The sequence below is a fragment of the Spermophilus citellus genome (assembly GCF_964194105.1).
Source record: "Spermophilus citellus genome assembly, contig: SCAFFOLD_130, whole genome shotgun sequence".
Taxonomy (NCBI): Eukaryota; Metazoa; Chordata; class Mammalia; order Rodentia; family Sciuridae; genus Spermophilus; species Spermophilus citellus.
Genome location: NW_027672818.1, coordinates 610,432 through 630,764, shown reverse-complemented (window position 1 = coordinate 630,764; position 20,333 = coordinate 610,432). Strand labels below are relative to the sequence as shown.

The window sequence follows — 20,333 nt, the reverse complement described above, 5'->3', positions numbered from 1 at the left end:
CTCTCTTCTTAATCTGGGAGATCAGCCCAGCAGTGTAGGAAGAGCTTGTAGGATGAAATGCAAATTTGTATGACCAATCATCTGCAAAATACAATCTTCCCCAGCAGATAAATAATCAATGTTTATCTTGAAAGAAAGAGTTTTGGGAATTCCTTGAAGAGTGTAGCTCATGCTTTGTCTCACAAGTAAATTTTATGCAGAAGTGAACTTTTATCTGGCAATTTAGTTCTGGTTTGTTTCAGAAGTAAAAACACCTGACTTCATATCTTTTGGAGAAAGTGTAAAGAAAAGCCAGTTGGATTCATCAGAAGTTCTTGCTCTGGGATCCGAGACATGGAGAAAAAAAGATACACACACACATACACACACACATACAGAGAGAGAGAGAGAGAGAGAGAGAGAGAGAGAGAGACAGACAGACAGACAGACAGACATACAGACAGACAGACAGAGTATGGGTATGTGTGTGCACAACAGAAACAAATAAAACAAGAACTGTGTTCAAGTTCTCAGTTGCTGGCTTGTAGAGTGTGTGTTATCATATAGAAGTGAGAGAGCAGATGCTAAACTCCATAGCTAATCCTGGATTTTTTATTATTCTGTGTGACCTTGGACAAGTTACTTAATATTCCTGTGTCTCAGTTCTCTTGCCTGTAAAATAAAATTTATACTAATACTTCCCTTTCTTAGTTTATTTTCTGCTGCTAAAATAGAATCAGAGACTGGATATCTGTTTTCCATGAGTATCACAAAATATTTTAGGGTGGGTCACCAACAAAGGAAAGAGTTTATGTAGCTTACCTAACTGAAAGATCCAAATGGTGTAATACCAGTGTTAGTGAGGGTCACCCTACCTGTGTCACATTGCAGTAAATGGTATCATTGTGGGACAATTCTTAAGTTGTCTCAATATGTTTCTTATTCTATAAATTATTTAAAAAATGAGATTACTAATTTCTTTTATTTATTATGATGTGCAGTGAACATTTTTGCATTTCTAAAGTCATGTCCGTTACAACACAAATGAACCTTAAAAACATATGCTAAATCAAATAAGGCAAAAACAAATGAACAAATACAGGATCCTACTTATATGAGGTACCTGAAACAGCAAACTCACATAGACAGAAAGTAGAATGGCAGCTTCAGGGCTGAAAGAAGGGAATGGGGAGTTATTTAATGGGAACAGAGTTTTCATTAGGGATGACGAAAATTTTCTGAAAATGGATAGTGTTGATGGTTGCACAACAAGGTGAATATACTCATTGTCAGTGAATTGTATACTTAAAAACTGTTAAATGGTAAATTTTATGTTATGCATATTTTACAGTAATTTTCTTAAAAAAATTTACCTTTTATCCAAAGCTCTCAATACTTTAGCAAAAACTTCCAACTCACAAAATTCACTGCCCAGTTGACATAAGCGTCCCTGTTGGTAAAGCTGAAATAAAAATGAAAAATGATTTAAAATTTTTAAATTTAATTTTTAAATTTAATTTTAATTTCTACTTTTAATTACATTGATAAAGTTAATATTTGTGGTTTTAATGAGTAAGATTTAAAGTCACAATAATTACAAAATACTATCAGGAAAGACGCTTACAATAAGAAAAATGGAATACTAATTTAACAAATTCCCACAATTCATATAATAACAATTCACTAATTTTATGTAAATGTTAAGAATCAATATTTGGAGGGCTGAAGCTATAGCTCAGTGGCAGAATGCTTGCCTCACACATGTGAGGCACTGGATTCGATCCTCAGCACCGCATAAATAAATAAAGGTATTGTGTCCATCTACAACTAAAAAAATAAATGAAATAAATTTTAAAAAAGAATTAATATTTGGAAAACACAGGCTAGGGAAGTAGTTCAGGAGTTTTCCATCTTGCCCAAGAACCTGAGTTCAATCCCCAATACCTCATTAAAAAACAAACAAACACCAAAACATTGTAGTAGTACCTAAAACATGGTAAGCATTACTAAGTGCCATATAATAATATTTTATATTGGCCCACGCCTGAAATCCCAGTGGCTTGGGAGGCAGAGGCAGGAGGATCATGAGTACAAAGCCAGCCTCAGCAATGGTGAGGAACTATACAACTCAGTGAGACCCTGTCTCTAAATAAATACAAAATAGGGCTGGGGATGCAGCTCAGTGGTTGAGTACCCCTAAGTTCAATCCCTGATACCTCCCCAAATTTATATAATATTATATATTATGATATTTAATATAATAACATTAAACATAAGCCCATTATTCAAGAAACTTAAAACCATAACTTTTTTCCTTAATCCATCAAGTCCAAGTTTTTAATTCTGTGAATATTTCAACAATACAAGTGCATTAAAATAGGTTAATATTTATTGTTCAATTAAGGTTTTTTAGGTGTTCCATACTGGGATAATGAGACAAATTGGGTTTATCAAAATTGGACAGTTAAATTATAAAAAAGGGGGGCGGGGCTGGGGATGTGACTCAGTGGTACAGCTTGTGTCTAGCATTGTACAAGGCCCTGAGTTCAATCCCCAAGAAAAATAAAATAAAATAATAGTAAAGACAGTGTCCAGAAAACACAGCTGTCAATATGCTCCACTAGAAGTTCTTATAACCATCTAAAGAACCTTAGTTAACTTCTGGACATGATATCTTCACCAGTACCCTAGGAGTATGGCAGGATTTCTAACTGTCCAACTCATTTATACATTGATTTTTCAGAATTGTTATTTTAAAGAATATTTCTAAAAATATCTTAAAATTTTTTCTCTCAAATAATACATGCACATGGTCAAAAAGAGACAAATACACCCTCCAGACCCTGTAACAAATACTTTTGAATTTACATATGCTATATAAATAACATGGGACTTTAGAAAGAGTTCATAATGACTGCTATAAAAAAATTCCATGACAATTGCTGGAGGAAAGAAGGGACAGATTATCATGTGATTAAATTCACATAATGGTTAGATAATTTATATTAACATTAAAACCTTCATGAGGAGCAGGGCACGGTAGCACATGCCTGTAATCCCAGCAGCTCGGGAGGCTGAGACAGGAGGATCAAGAGTTCAAAGCCAGCCTCAGCAATGGTGAGGCACCAAGCAACTCAGTGAGACCCTGTCTCTAAATAAAATACAAAAAGGGGCTGGGGATGTGGCTCAGTGGTCAAGTGCCCCTGAATTCAATCCCTGGTACCTTAAAAAACTTCATGAGGAAAGATTTACTATTTGGGGGGATTATTGTTTTCTGCTACAGAAAAATAAGCCTCATAAAACTATTAATCAGTCATTGTAATATTTTCCTATTAACCAATACAGAATAACTCAAGGAAAATAAAACTGAGAATTTACAACCAAATTCTTATTTGTAAGCTACATAATGTGATAATCTTCTGATTTGGGGCAGAACCACAAATATAGTTATCAAGATAAATATACAGGGGCTGGGGTTGTGGCTCAGTAGTAGAGCGCTTGCCTACCATGTATGAGGCACTGGGTTCGATCCTCAGCACCACATAAAAAAATAAACAAATCAAAGATATTGTGTCCACCTACAACTAAAACAGAAATTCTTTTTTTAAAAAAAGGGCCGGGGTTGTAGCTCAACAGTACAGTGATAGCCTTGCAGTGTATGACCCTGGGTTCAATCCTCAGCACCACATAAAAATAAGTAAGTGAAACAGAGGTATTGTGTTCAACTACAACTAAAAAATAAATATTAAAAAAAAGATAAATATACATATTCCAAAAACACTAAGGTTAAAAAGCTTAAGCTTCTTACCAAAATGACTGACTCATCATTACCCAACATTAGGCTTAGAATTTCTTTTATAAGACAGAAAAAATGAAAACAAGTTATATAACCATTTTGCCTGTATTCACTAGTTGAAAATACATAAATTCAATGTTATGTGTTCTATGACTTACAATATCGCTTTGATGACTGAAAATTGGTCCATTCTACTAATTGAGATTTGAAAATAGAATTTAGGATAATTGCTGCCTTAGTTACAGTTTCAAAATATTTCCTATTACAAGCACCAACATTTCTATATACTGAAATTTAAATTTTCTAGGTAAAAATGGGTTCACATTTAAATTGTGGGAAGAGGATAATAATTTTTTTATTTAAGTTTAATTGCTTCATCCTTACCAAATTTAACCAATAAGTGCAAATTAATACAATGTATGACCTAAAGGTTTTTTTTTTTTTTTTAATAACAATCTCGTATAAAAACAGCATCTAGAGCTGGGGTTATAGCTCAGTGGTGGAGAGCTTGCCTAGAATGTGTGAGGCCCTGGGTTTGATTCAACAACTAAATCGCACTTAATTATTATTATTATTATTATTATTTTAGTTGGCAATGGACATTTATTTTATTTATTTATATGTGGTGTTGAGAATTGAACCCAGGGCCTCACACGTGCTAGGCAAGTGCTCTACCACCAAGCCACAATCCCAGCCCCTAATTCTTATAGAAGTCTTATATGAGACAAGGACTGTTCTCAGTGCTTTTCATAAGTCAGTCATTTTGTCCTTTTACAGACGTGGAAACTGAAGCATACGAAGTTAAATAACACGCTCAAAATCATACAATTAAGAAATGTTAGGCAAGGCACTGTGGCACTTTCCTGTAATCCCAGGCACTAGAGAAGCTAAGGCAAGACGATCACAAATTCAAGGCCAACCTGGGCCCTGTCTCAAAATTTAAAATAAATAAATAAATGTCACACACACACACACACACACACACACACACACACTTCTTGTTCTTTTCTTTTTTTTAAGGGGCTGGGAATGTAGCTCAGTGGTACAGCACCCTGGGTTCAATCCCCACTGCCACCAAAGAAAGCAATTCAGGAATCTGACCTCTGGCGGTCTGTTCCTACATCCATATTCTTAATACCTTACAATAAACTGCCTCTTGAAATAATGAAAATTAAGAAAACATAAAATGGGAGATTTTAAATCTTTTAATATTAGACCTAAAGATTAACATAGAGAAGGGGAAACTGAGGTTCTAGGTTCTAGTAATGATCCTTATATCTGATTTTTAAAAATAGACTTATTTTAGTTCATTATTCTGATCTTTATATTCTGTATCTACAGAGTAATAAAGCTATGGAAAGGTTATTTTGAGTATTTCTAGCTTAAGAAAAATAAAAGTCAAATTATTCCTTATTCCTAGAAGTAGTCTAGATGTAGTAATACCTGCCACCAGATAGAGAAACAAATAAAACATACTTTAGTATATGTAACAACATGACAAAGGCATTTTAATTGCTAAAAGAAAAATAGTTAATAGCAGCACATAAAAGGGAAAACAAAAATACCTACCTGATAAAGTATATACCAGATTTATCAAAATTTTAAATGTAAAAAAAAAAAAAATTCAGAGCTGGGATTGTAGCTCAGTTGTTGAGCACTTGCCTCGCATGTGTAAGATGTGTGAGGCACTGGGTTTGATCCTCAGCACCACATTAAAAAAAAAAAGGTGAAACTAAGATATCATGTTCATCTATAACTAAAAGTATATTTAAAAAAAATTAAAAATATTAAAAGTGCTCTACCACTAAGCCACACCCCCAGTTCTAATATTACTTCTTTTAAACACTGATTATGGGCTGGGATTGTGGCTCAGTAGTAGAGCGCTTACCTAGCATGTCGGGTTAAATTCTCAGCACCACATAAATAAATGAATAAAACAAAGGTCCATCAACAACTTTAAAAAAATTTACAAAACAAAATAACACTGATTATATCACAAATAAAAATCATCAAGGAAGCTAGGCCTGGTAGCACACGCCTGTAAGTAGTCTGGGAGGCTGAGGCAGAAGGATCGGGAGGTCAGAGACAGCCTCAGCAACTTAGTGAGGCCCTAAGCAACTTAGCAATACCCTATCTCAAAATAAAATATAAAATGTGCTGGGGATGTGGCTTAATGGTTAAGTTCCCCTGGGTTCAATCCTCAGTAACAACCAAACATACATCAAGGAAACTGACTGTATAAAAACCTAAAATGTTCACGAATATAAAACACTATTAAAATTCAACAATACTACATAAAATATTAATAATATATGTGTAAGAGTTATTTTCATTAATACACAAAGGGGTCTAATAAAAAAATGAACTGCCTAGTGATGTTTTTAGAAGCAAAGGTTTCCAGGATCTAAAATAAAAATTTTGAAAGAAAATTAAAGCAACTATTCCCACAGCAATGCAAGACAGCCCAAAATCCAGAGAACCCCTTGGGAGATAAAGGTGGAAATAAAAATCTCCGAACATTTTCAGCTGGCATAACTGCTTCCCAACTCATTTCAAAATTACCACAAATTAAGAGTAAACAGCATAATCTTAACAGCAAATTAACAAATTAATTAACAAAGTAATCTGTTTAATTCCTAACAACAACAACAAAAACCAGAAAGATTTAGAAAAAGGCATTCAAGAAATTGAGTCCAAAAAAACTGAAGTCACATAGGTGCCCACATGCACGCACACACATATGGAAACTCATGCATCTCACATGTTTGTAACTGTTTGCAAGTCACTGAATCATTGGAAAAAAAGACTTTCAAAAATGAAAGATTATTATCAATTAAAATGACCATGATAACACAAAAACTGAACAAGTTCCCAAAACGTTTGAGTTAATATATTTTTATTTTGGTTTTTAAATTGTGTACCTATGTTTTATATGCATAATAGTTAATAAAATGTTTATATCAACGGTATAGTATTACTATCTAAAAACTTTCACCTCCACCGTTATCATCATCTTTAACCTGAATTACTACAAAGGTTTAGTAGAACTGGACTCTGCATTAATATTCTTTAATTTTTACTTTAGTATTATTTATTTTTGCAGTATTGGGGATTAAATCCAGGGGAGCTTACCACTGAAGTACATCCTGAATCCTTTTTTAAAATTTTGAAACAGGGGCTTGCTAAACTACCTTAAACTTGCAATCCTCCTGCCTCAGCCTGTTCCCCTTTAGTCAACTGCCCACACAGTAGCCACAACTATCTTTGTAAAAAGTAAATCATACCATGTCATTCCCCTGTTTAAAACCTTTTAATTAGTCAGGTACCTTCCAATGATCCTAGTAACTTTGAAGGCTGAGATAGAGAGATCTCAAGTTCAAGACCAGCCTCAGCAATTTAGACTATTTCAAAAATAAAATTAAAAGGATTGGGGTATGTAGCTCAGTGGTAAATGGCCTGAGTTCAATTCCCAGTACTCCCCAATTTTTTTTTTTTTAAGTAAAACCTTTTAATGAGTTGGGTGCAGTGGCACATGCCTGTAATCTCAGAGAATGAGGTTAGGGAATTGAGGCAGGAGGAATACAAGTTCAAAGCCAGCCTAGGCAACTTATCGAGACCCTGTCTCAAATTCAATTTAAAAATAAATAAAGAAGAAAAAGGGTGGGGATGTATCTCAGTGGTACAGTGCTTGCCTAGCATGTGTGAGGCCCTGGGCTCAATCCCCAGTACTGCAAAAGAAACAAATAAATGCCCTTCAATGGCACCCTAACACACTTGAACAAGTCCAAAATCTTTGACCAATAAGTTCCTATAACTTGTCTCACCCCCACCCATCTTTCTGACCTCACCTTCTATTGTTCTTTCGCTTTCTTCTGTATTCCTGCCACCTTAGGTTTCTTTTAGCTCATGACTTCTATCTCCTTACCATGATTCTTTGCCTGTTAATTTGTAATTCAAATTATCTCAACTAATATTTCACTTTCTCAGACCTTTCCCTGACTCCCCAATCTAAACTGTCTCCTGTTATACTTTCCCACAACACACTGTGCTTTCCCTTCATAATAGCAACATGCATTCACTTAAGTGGATATTTGTTAAATGTGTCACTCCATTACACACTACTCTATGAAGTGGGCATAATCACTACTATAATATCCCCAGAACCTAGCACAATGCCTAGCAATAGATATGCATTCATTATTTTCAGAATGAATAATCCAAATTAGTAGTTATCTCCTTTGGCTGGCACTCAGAAGAAACAACAAAAAATGCAAGACAATTTCTAATCTGAAATTTATAATTAGTCAACCACATATTAGTACTATTATTCTATTTATTGATACAATCCAGAAGTTGGTAAATCTGACATAAAGGGAAATACTCCAAATGCATACATTTTTTTTCTTTTACAATACCGAGGCCTGAAGACAGGCACACTGTACCACTAAGCTACATCCCCAGTTCTTTTAATTCTTTATTGTGAGACGAGATGTCACTAATTTACTCAAGCTGGCTTTGAATTTGGGATTCTCCTATCCTCAGCCTCCCAAGTAGCTGGTATGATAGGCATGTGTCAACAAGCCCAGCTCACATACAATTTCTATTGTCTCCACACCAAAACTTATACACTTGTTTTTTGTTTGTTTGTTTTTATACTGGGGATATAACCAAGGGGCACTTAACTACTGAGCTACATCCTCAGCCCCTTTTAATTTTTTATTTTGAGGGTCTCGCTAAACTGCTGAGGCTGGCTTTGAACTTATGATCCTCCTGCCTCAGACTCCTGACTTACTGGGATTACAGGTGTGTGCCACCATGCCCAACTGGTATAAACTTAAAGACAAAAATTTGGAGCCAGGCACAATGACACATGCCTGTAATCTCAGCAACTCAGGAAGCTGAGGCAGGAGGACAGCAAGTCCAAGGGCAGCTTGAGCAGCTTAATGAAGTCCCAGGCAACTTAGTGAGACCCTGCCTCAAAATAAAAAATAAAAAGGGCTGGGGATGTGGCTCAGTGGTAAAGCGTCCCTGGGTTAAATTCCAAGTAGCCCCTATAAAAAAAATAAAATCAAGAATAAATTCTAGGGGCTGGGGATGTGGCTCAAGTGGCAGCCACTGGACTAAACACACCCCACCGCCATTTTTATTTATTTATTTTGTGGTGCTGGGGATTAAATCCAGGGCCTTGTGCGTGTGAGGCCAGCACTCTACCAACTAAGCTATATCCCCAGCCCCGCCCCCACCATTTTTATTAACTTCATAAATATCAGGAACATCTGCACAAGGTACTATGCTAAGTTTTAATAGTGGTGACTATAATCACCACAGCAATAAAGTCAGTAAAACTACTCCCTGATCTAAAAAAATTAGATAATCTATCGAATAGAAAAATGAAGTTCACAAAATAATGATGAAAGTAGCCAGAGAGCTGAAGGAACACAAATAAAATACATTCTTCAAGAAAGAAATTCAGTTGAGTTTTGCAGAGGAATGGGAGTAAAACTTCTAGATATATGATGAATAGAACAAACACAGACAAACCTTCTAGTCCTTTTCAAATAGGAAAATACAGAATATGTATGTCACAAAATAAGTTTTGTATAAACAGCTGTGTTTCAAGCCTAGAAATCCCACAGTTGCCAAAAATTAAGAAAATATAAACTTGAAAACAGCTGGGAAGAAAGAAATAGAATACTTTATACCTCTGAATGACTTCATGCTAGAATAGCAAAGATCAGAAAAGAGTTCACGTAGCATATTCTATAAGCAAAGGAACCTAAAAATTAATTGCCTGCCCAAAGACAGGAGCAAAAAGTCCCCCATGAGAAACTGAAGCCTACAGATTAAGACTCATATGAGTATGCAGCAAAAATTCATATTATCTAGATGATTTACCAACAATAAATGCAGAAACTGGAATTAACAGCTGGTCAGAAACCAATGAAACCCATAAAGTCATCACAGACAAATGCAAAAACGCCAGGTATTGAGGAGTAATGAAAATGTTTTATATATTCATCAGTGAAGTTTAGATTGTGGGAAACTGCAGAGTTTATAGGACAAAGGAACCTATTTCTTCAAAAAATGAATTGCTAAGAAGACAAAACAAAAAAGTGAAATATAAAGAGAAACTTCAGCAATATAGCAATTGGGCTAGATGGTGCACACCTATAATCCCAGCTATTTGGAGGCTAAGATATGAGGATCACAAGTTTGAGGCCAGTTTGAGCAATTTAGCAAAACCCTGTCTCACAATTAAAAAAAAAAAAGAGGGCCACAACTGAAGCCCCATTGTAGAGCAATTGCCTAGCATGTGCAAGACCCTATGTTCATTCCCTAGTATCGCAAAAGAAACCAAAAGATAGACAGATATACTAACCGCTTAAGGTGTGGAACTTACCTGGATCCTTATCCAAACAAGTAAACTGAAAAATACATACAAATTTGACATCTGAGTCAACTAAAAATTTGAACAATGACTGGATATTTAATAAATTAAGGAATCACCATTAAGCTTTCTCAGGCATAATAGTATAATGGATATCAAAATATTTACAGATGAAATGATATGGTGTCTAGATTTACTTACAAACACAAGAAAGGGGGAAAAGGGTGAAAAAATAGATTCAGTGACAAGACTGGCTAAGAACTGATAATCTTTTTAAGCTCTGTGGTGGATAAATAAGAATTCATTATTCTTCTCTACCCTGGTATATACTAAAATTTTTTCCATCAACATTTTTCTTTAAAGCCTTACAAAATACCCTTTATCTTTATAATAAAGTAATATTTTTTTAATATTTATTTATTTATGTATCTTTTAGTTTTAGGTGGACACATTAGTTTGTTTTTATGTGGTGCCGAGGATCGAACCCAGTGCCTCATGCATGCTAGGCGAGCGCTCTACCACTGAGCCACCACCCCAGCCCCATAAAGTAATATTTTAATAAGCATGTTATCTTCACTTACAAGATTCTTTTATTCTTGTGATCTAACCTCCGAATGTTCTCTCTCAGGCCATTTGTATTTTCTTACAAACAATTCTTTGTTGTTGTGTTGTTGTACTAGTAGTAGATGGACAGCATGCCTTTTCTTATTTTTATGTAGTGCTAAGTGCCTCACATATGCTAGGCAAGCGTTCTGCCACTGAGCTATTGCCCCAGCCCTACAAACATAATTTCAATAAATAATTTTTATTTATTTTATCCATAAATTTCAGTAAGTTAATTTTTTTCCTAAAACACAATTTCTGTCTGATTAGCATGGTATTAAATAAGTTATTTTACATTTTAAAAAGCTATTCCACAATTTATGGACTGGGGTTGTGGCTCAGTGGCAGAACGCTTGCCTCACACATGTGAGGCACTGGGTTAGATCCTCGGCAACTCATAAAAACAAATAAAAAAACAAACTAAAGGTACTGTGTTCATCTACAACTAAAGAAAAGAAAATTAAAAAAAAAAAAAGCTATTCCACAATTTAAAAAGCTATTTTTCTCCTTCCTATTGTATCAATAGTTGTTTGCCCTTCCTAATTTTAGCTTTCTTTCTTTCACCTTCCTAATTTTTAGCTTTCTCATATGTTTCTTTATTTGGCTAGCTAATGAATTAAATATTAGATAAATTACCTATTTTTAAAGGACTTAGTTCTCATTCATTCTGACTTTAAAAAAATCAGTAGTCAGGCTATTTCCCTCTTAGTACAACTTTGTGTCCAAGATAACTGACCTCCCTCCTCCCAATATTGAATCCAGGGCCTCCTGCAGATTAAGACATGCTCTATCATTGAGCTACATCCCCAGCCCCAAGATATTTTACTATTAAAAATTCTACTTTTCTTTTTTGGTACTGGGGATTGAATCCAGGGGCTCTTTACCCTTGAGTTACATCATTAGTCTGTTTTATTTTTTATTTTAAAACAGGGTCTCGCTAAAGTGCTGAGACTGGCCTCAAACTGTGATCTTCCTGTCTCAGCCTCTTGAATTGCTGGGGTTACAGGCACATGCCAGAGCACCCACCTTCTACTTTCTTTCTTTAAATACATTTTTTTCTGCTTACCAAAGTTAATATACGGCCCCCAAAAAATCCAAGTATTAGAAAAATATATTTTAAAAGTATATATACACACATTTCTAAAAATGACTGCAATCCTATACTTGAGTAAATATTAAAATTTTCTTGTGTTCCTCTTGATTTTTCAGCAGAGTAACATACATATTAAAAACACATAGCAGATTATGCTTTCATATTACTTTACAACAAGTAAATTACTATTTTCCCCAACTGCTCTGTGCTCTGGCATCTCTAGTCCAGGATATACAGAATTCTCATTTTTCAAAAATTTTTATTCTAATTTGTTATATATGACAGCAGAATGCATTATAGTTCATATTACACATATAGAACACAATTTTTCATATCTCTGGTTGTATACAAAGTATAGAATCCTCATAATTAATGCCTACAATACAATATTCCATTTCTAATTGATTAGAATATAGTTGTCTTTGATTTCTGCTGCATTAAATAAACATCAGTAGCATTTTCTGTACACTCAACAAACATTTCTACAGGAAAATTCTCTAAATGGTATTGTGGATTAAAGTGTATGAGTGATTTGAATTTTTAAACCTTGACAATCTGATAGGTGAATACTGAATACTATTTTTAAAATATTTTTCTTTAAGCCCAACACAAATACAAAAGAGTACACAACTCAAATTTTAAACTCAAAGTTTAATAAATTTTCACAAAGTAAATACACAGTATCCAGATCAGAATCCCCAAGGCCTCCCCTCATTGTCCTAGATAGTCACTGTTCTACCAGGGTAACCTCTCCTAACTTCCAACACCTTAATTTTGGCTGCTTTTGAGAGTCTATAAATGGAATCATAAAGTATACATATACTCACAGTTTCCAAACGATGCAACAAGGTACCTTGGTGCACTGTAGGACATTTTTAATCTGAGAGAAATAATATTCAACATCTGTATCACGCTGTACCAACTCAGACTGTTACCCTTACTTTCACTGATATCTTTAAGAAGCTGTTTTCAGTTATTGCTGTGATAAAAATGTGCAAAAATATGGAACAGGAAATGAGTGTTGATGTTCATCTGATTCTAAGGTTTTGAGACGTTGTACAGTGCCCGGCAATCACAAACATCCCATTAATAATTGTGATTGTTACCCCCCCCCACACACACACACGCACACACAATGTTTTGTCTCCACATGTCCTGTAGAACTGCCACATAGTACAAATTAATCTGTCCTTCATGTTTTATACCTGGGTGCCTCCTTTCATCACTACTCCTGTGTTTGGGGGCTTTTATTAAATAAGATAAAGGTTACTTGAACATAAGCATTGTCATATGGGGTATTCTATTTGAAAACTGGGATAACTACTAAGTGCCTCAAAGGTAGCATATACAACATGGATACACTGGTCTATGAGGTAATTCACATACAATAGGACGAAGCTGGACATGGAGAGATTTCACTGTACTATTCAGAACAGCAAACTATTTAAAATTTATGAATTGTTTACTTTTGGAATTTTCCATTTAATATTTTTAGATCATGGCAGATCACAGGTAACAAAAACCACAGAAAGTGAAATCTCAGATAAAGAGAGACTACTGTACTGTGATTGATTTATTTTACCTGCTAACATTTGTGAAACTCATCTATCTTATTTCAAGTAGTTGTTCATTCATTTTCACTGTATAATATGACTATTCCATAATTTATTAATTCTCCTATTGATGAGAATTTGGAAAATTTCCACTTTTTGGTTATTATGAAATTTTGCTATGAAAATTTCTGCGTATGTATATCTTTAAGTGGAATTAATGAATTATAGGATGTATATATACAGGCATATACTTTCAGTTTTAGTAATGTTAATTATCCAAAATGACATATCAATTTACACTCCTACTAACACTATACAAGTTTTATTGTTCCATATCAACAATTTTTTTTCTTTCTCGTGTAATCATTTTGATGAGTGTATGGTGAAAAAATACTTCCCTGAAGATGAAATGAGACTAAGTAACTAATTGGCCTTTGAATATTCTCTTTTTTGAATGCCTATTAAAGTTCTTTCATTATTTAAAAAAAAAAAAACCTTTTTTAGAAAATGAGTTATTTTTCTTTGCTATTAATTTGTATTTCTTTAGATGCATATGGCTCCTGTCAGATATATGTACTGCAAATATCTTCCACCATTCTGTGGTTTGGCTTTTCACTCTCTTAAGGTATCTTTTGATGAACAGATGTTTTGGATTTTAATATAGTCATTTAAAAAAAAACTTTCTTTACAGTTAGCTGATTTGTATTCCATTTAATAAATCTCTGATGACATAATAGAAAATTTTTTCTTATAAAACTATTAGCCAGGTATGGTGGCGCATGCCTGTAATCCCAGCTCCTCAAGAGGGTGATGAAGGAGGATCACAAGTTCAAAGTTAGCCTCAGCAACTTGGTGAGCCTAAGCAACTTAACAAGACCCTGTCTTAAAATAAAAAAGGGCTGGGGATGTGGTTTAGTGGTTAAGCATTCCTGGATTCAATCCCTGGTTTAAAAACAACAAGAAAAACAAAAACAAACTCAAAACTATTTTATTTTTCACATTTATATCAGCAATTCATTTGGAAATGATTTTTGTATATGGTGTGAGGTAAGATTAAGATACCTTTTCTCTCCTCACAGATACCAAACTGACCAACACCATTTCTTTGACCTTCCTTTCCCCATTGTACTATGTCTCTTTTATCATAAAGCAAGTGACAGTCTACATATCAGTCTTTTTCTGAACTATTTTTGTTTCACTGCTGCCAATACTATACTATCTTAATCTTTTTTTCATACTTTTAAAAGTATTACTGCTAGGTATTTGGTGGTGTAAGTCCCACAGATTTTGTTCTTTCATCTTCTTGACTGCCTTGGCTTGATCTGATATTTGAATCTGCATTTCAGTTGTGCATCCTTTGATGATTACTGAGCATTTTTCCTCATATAAGCTAGCCAGTTCAAGTTCTTTGGACATGAGGTAGTTTGCCTTTTTCATACTGATTTGATCTTTCTGTATTAGGAAAGCTGTCTTTTACCTATTAAATCCCACCTATTTTTAAAAAAATGTATTAAAAAGTATCAATTTTATTTTCCCCTCCTGGTTTTTGGTTTCATGCTTAGAAAAGTCTTCTCCATGCCAAGATGGCAGTACAATGTTGGCAAGATAAGTAGCAGAGGTATTCACCTCTTTATAAATTTTGAAAAATGTTTTACATTTCTATAATTTGTAAATTACCTTAAAAACAATTTGTTTCAAAGCTGGGCACAGTGGTACACGACTGTAATCCCAGCCTCAATGACTTAGCAAAACCCTGTCCCAAAAAATTAAAAAGGCTGGAATGTAGATCAGTGGTTAAATGCCCCTGGGTTCAATCCTGGTACCAAAAAAAAAAAAAAAAAAAAAAAACTTTCAAGAAGACATTTCAGCCATTTCCCACTGTAAAATATACTGACCCAATAATTTATTCTAACACTTCCAAGGTTTCAATAGCCATATCTATCTATCTATTTATTTATTTATTTTTGAGAGAGAGAGAGAGAATTTTAATATTTATTTTTCAGTTTTTGGTGGACACAACATCTTTGTTGGTATGTGGTGCTGGGGATCGAACCCGGGCAGCACGCATGCCAGGCAAGCGCGCTACCGCTTGAGCCACATCCCCAGTCCTCAATAGCCATATTTAAATCTTTCAATTCATGTGGAATTCATTTTGGTACATAGTATGATACCTCCAAATTTGTGACAATCATTTTTTGCAAACTTACCTCTATACCCTGGTTGTTAACTCTTTCCTTCTGTTCTCAGAGAAAAGATGTATTTCTTTCCCCAATGTCAAATTAAGACTAATTCCTTAATTTATGAATGATGAAAGAGGAAAGACCAAAAAGGTCCAAGACTCATTATTTAATGCTTCTGCTCCTTAACCTATTTTCTGCCTAACTAGTATATTCAATCTCTCACTCTTTTTATCTCTCTCCCTTCCCTTCTTCAGGAGCAGTCAACATTCTTATTTCTTGACCTTCTATTCATTGCACAGCCTTTTCTACTAGTATTTTGCTACTATGCCTTCATCTGAAACTACTGACCAAAATTAATATAGTGACATTGGAATACACCAATCAAGAACATAGGGAGGGGTTGGGATAGCTTAGTGGTAGAGCACTTGCCTAGCATGTGTGAGGCACTGGGTTTGATCCTCAGCACCATGTAAAAATAAATAACGGTATTGTGTCCATCTACAACTGAAAATATTTTCAGGCCTGGGGTTATGGCTCAGTGGTAGAGCGCTAGCCTAGCATGTGTGAGGCCCTGGGTTTGATCCTCAGCACCACATAAAAAAAATTAAAAAATAAAGGTACAATACCTTTGTGTCCAACTACAACCAAAAAATAAATATTAAAAAAAATGTACTTTTAAAAAAATATGGGGGGGGGGGCCTGGAGTTGTGGCTAAGTGGTAGAGTGCCCGCCTAGCATGCAAGAGGCACTGCATGTTCGATCCTCAGCACCACATAAATGTAAAATAAAGATATTGTGTCCACCTAAAACTTAAGAATACAATATTAAAAAAAAAATAGGGGGGTTGGAATTGTGGGTCTGAGGTGGAGCGCTTGCCTTGCACAAATGAGGTACTTGGCTTGATTCTGAGCACCACATAAAATAAATAAATAAAATAAAGGTACTGTGTCCATCTACAACTAAAAAACAAAAACAAAAACAAAAAAAAAACACACACACACGAGGATATTCCCCCCCAGAGGGAAATTTTAAAAAATATTTTTAATTTATCAATGGACCTTTATTTCATTTATTTATATGTGGTACTGAGAATTGAACCCAGTGCCTCACACATGTAGCCAAGCATTTTACCACTGAGCCACAACCCCAGACCTGAACATATGGAAATTTTTTATTCCAAAAATACTACGGTATTTTGTCTATGACTATGCCTACTGATGAAACTAGGGATTATAGAAGAGATCTGATTTTTTCTTTGGCTCTTAAGTGGAGAAAACTGTAAACAATTCATTTTCTAAAACTTCTACAAGTTGGGCAGGGAATGAGTATCTATATTTATGTGTGGACTTAAAGTGCTTAAAAAATGTTTTATGTGTGAGTACTGTATTTAAATATCCTTCTTATATCTCCATTAAAGAATGGAATCCTGAGCTGGGAATAGTGGTGCAGGCCTGTAATCCCAGTGACTTGGAAGGTTAAGGCATCAAGTTAGAGATCACCCTTGGCAAATTAGTGAGGCCCTAAGCAACTCAGTGAGACCCTGACTCAAAATTTTAAAAAATAATAATAGTAAAAAAAGAATGGAATACTGATTGACTTTCTCTGTATTTCTATAGGTGTTCATAAAAAATTAGTTCTATAATATGTTCCATTAAAATAAACTACTAGGGCTGGGGATGTGGCTCAAGCGGTAGCGCGCTCGCCTGGCATGCGTGCGGCCCGGGTTCGATCCTCAGCACCACATACAAAGATGTTGTGTCTGCCGAAAACTAAAAGAATAAATAAATATTAAAAAAAAAAGAGTTTTAAAAAAAATAAAATAAACTACTACCTGAAGATACAAATTCTTTCCAAGCAAAAAAGCAAAGTACTCAGAAACTAAGCCCTAGATTTGAGAACCTGACTCAATTACTTAACTTTCTCACCTATAAAACAGGGTCATACTCTACTTCACACAGTTTAATTGTGAGGCTAAGACAATATAGGTCAAAACACTTAACACAGTTCCAGGCACATATCAAATACCTTCCTTCACTTTAGCACAGTACCATATTCACAATAATATACAACCAGTAAGGAGTAAAGTGTGACTGGCATGGAAGTGCACGCCTGTAATCCCAGGGACTAGCCTGTAATCGTATAGCAACTTCAAGGCCAATTTAGGCAATTTAGCAAAACCCTGTCTAAAAAAATACAAAGGACTGTAGAGGATAGTGGTAAAGCACCCTGCGTTCAATCCCCAGTTGTTGTTGTTGGGTTTTTTTTTTAATATTTTTTTTTAATTTTTATTATTTTATTGTTGGTTGTTCAAAACATTACAAAGTTCTTAATATACCATATTTCACAGATTGATTCAAGTGGGTTATGAACTCCCATTTTTACCCCGTATACAGATTGCTGTGTCACATCAGTTACATTTCCATTGATTTACAAATTGCCTTTCTAGTGACTGATGGATTCTGCTGTCTATCCCATTCTCCACTATCCCCCCTCCCCTCCCCTCCCTTCCCCTCCCCTTCTCTCTCTCCACCCCCTCTACTATAAATCGTTTCTTCCACTTATATAATTTTTCTCCTACTCCTCCTTTCCTCTTATATGTTTTTTTTTTAAAGGAGTAAAAGCGTACCAAAAAGAAGCAATTTCAAAACTTTGTGAACTATGTGAGACAGAAAATGTGGCAAAGCACCATCTGTTCATACCAGCTAATAATAATCTTCAAAGGAAAACCTTCAATTAAAAGTAAAAGTTACTAAAAATGCCCAAATATTTTGAAGAAATTCAAATAGCAAAAATAAATTCCCAGTGATTTCCTCTAAAAAGTGTACCAGATTACACATGATTTAATAAAATGGACAGAGACAGCACTCACAAAACTGCAGTTGTCCAGTATGAGAAAGATCTAATTTGTCCTTGGGGAAGAATTTACCTTAAATGAACAGAATTTCCTTACCTATATACAAAAGTAAACCAATGTATCAAGGAATTTGAAAGGAGGGAAGTTTTCCTCTAAATCCAAAGATAATAATATGCATAGCCAAAATTAACCTTTTCCAAATAATGGGGGGGACACATTTTAATTGTTAAAATTAGGACAAAGAGACTGGATTTAGCAGAATGCAGTATGCCAGCTGCTAATCCTGAAAAAATATTCCGAGGGTGGAGAAAGAAGGCAATCTTCCCAATAAAACTCCCATAACACACCATACACATACATGAACATACACATCTGTTAGATATCAGTTTACACTGTTCCAGCCAATTTACAAATCAAGAAGTATAATCAAGAAGAAGTATTTAAGATTTAAAAAAATAAATCCTATCCTACTTCTAGTTACATTTTGCGAGGCAGCTACTGGTGACTAGGGGTTATCCATGCTGATGCAAGGCAAGCACTGAATAATAAATCCAGTGTTCACATTCAAATGTGGAGGGGCAGAGGAAAAGGGAGGCTCCGAGTTCATAAAGTTCTCCTCCCTCTGAAAACACTGCAAAAATTGTCTAAGAACACTTACCCTTGAAACTCCTTGGAGACTTTTTGTTCAGAGATTTTTGAGGGGGAGCGACATAGGAATGCTGCACGATTGCAACTTTCAAATACATAATTTAAATTTCTAAATTTTTTTTTTCTTTCAGGAAACTTCACCCCTTCCTTTTTAAAGAGTGGATCAACACTCTCATATTAATAAAATCCCCAATTCAACACCAAATGTCAACCAAAAAATTCGGAGCTTTAAAGTACATGCAAATAAAGCACACAGACTATTTCCAATACCCAACTCCCTTCCAATTGGGATCAAAAAGAAGAAAGGAAGCAACGCGAGGAGGGGGTGGGGGTGGGGGGGATACTTGGGAAAGAAGGGCAATGGGGTGAGAAAGTGGAAGGGATGGGAAGGAGCAGAGCAAAAACTCCAGCTGCTGCTGATACTTAACTGAAAGAACAGAATGGAAAATATAGAAGAGAAGGATGGGACAGAGGCGCAACAGAGGAAGTCCACGCAAAAGGCCTACTCCAGGGGGCCACTGTGTAGAAGGGAACAACAAAATGGGGTAACACTCATTAGGAAGAAACATCAAGGCCCTAAAGTTTAGGAGAGAGAGAATGAGAAGAGAGGGTGTTTCCTGTATTGGAATCGTGGATACCGCACCAGACGTCTGGGCTGCTAGCCCGCTAAGAGGGGTGAGGGGTTAACTGCGGGGGTTCGCAGACGTGGAAGGGGGTGCGGCTCCAGAGGTTGCGGCAGGAGAGCCCGGAGCAGCCAGCGGTCCGTACCTTATAGTAAACATCGAACTGGATGTTCTCGGGCAAGGAGCGGATGTCTCGGCGGGAGCGGATGTAGTTGTCCACGACAGCGGAGATGGCGGTGTTGTACAGAGTCTCTGGGATCCACTCTAGTTCCACGGCCGCCATCTTCCTTCCCTCCTCCTCCGCCTCCTCCGCCTCCTCCTCCCGAAGGCCCCCGCCTCCCTCCGTAGCGAACTCCTCTGCGGCCCCGGAGGATTCGGAGGGGCGGTGGCAGCCACGCGGGCACACGGTAGAAGGGCACGGCAGCCCTGGCTCCTAGGGGGCGAGCTGCAGGGAAGCGGCAGCAGACGCAGGCGCGGGTAGAGAGCGGGACAGGGAGCAGCAGACAAACGGGCCGAAGCCTCACATTCCGGGTTTGAGAGGAACCCGGGTTCCGTCCCAGCGCCGATCTCTGCAGGGGCGGGACTGCGTGTGCGGCGTCATGACGTCAGCGCCACG

The 20,333-nt window shown here is 36.0% G+C and overlaps 1 protein-coding gene across 1 annotated transcript; it reads right to left on the bottom strand.

The window, feature by feature from the left end:
• Positions 1 to 1,018: 1,018 nt before the first annotated feature.
• On the bottom strand, positions 1,019 to 20,216 carry LOC308640570 (amyloid protein-binding protein 2-like). Its single transcript, XM_081312428.1, has 3 exons — positions 19,863 to 20,216; positions 1,353 to 1,441; positions 1,019 to 1,151 (listed from the first exon to the last, which is right to left on the bottom strand). Exons 1-3 carry the CDS (start codon positions 19,998 to 20,000, stop codon positions 1,049 to 1,051), a joined length of 330 nt encoding a protein of 109 aa, XP_081168554.1. The 5' UTR covers positions 20,001 to 20,216; the 3' UTR covers positions 1,019 to 1,048.
• Between the last annotated feature and the right edge of the window lie 117 nt (positions 20,217 to 20,333).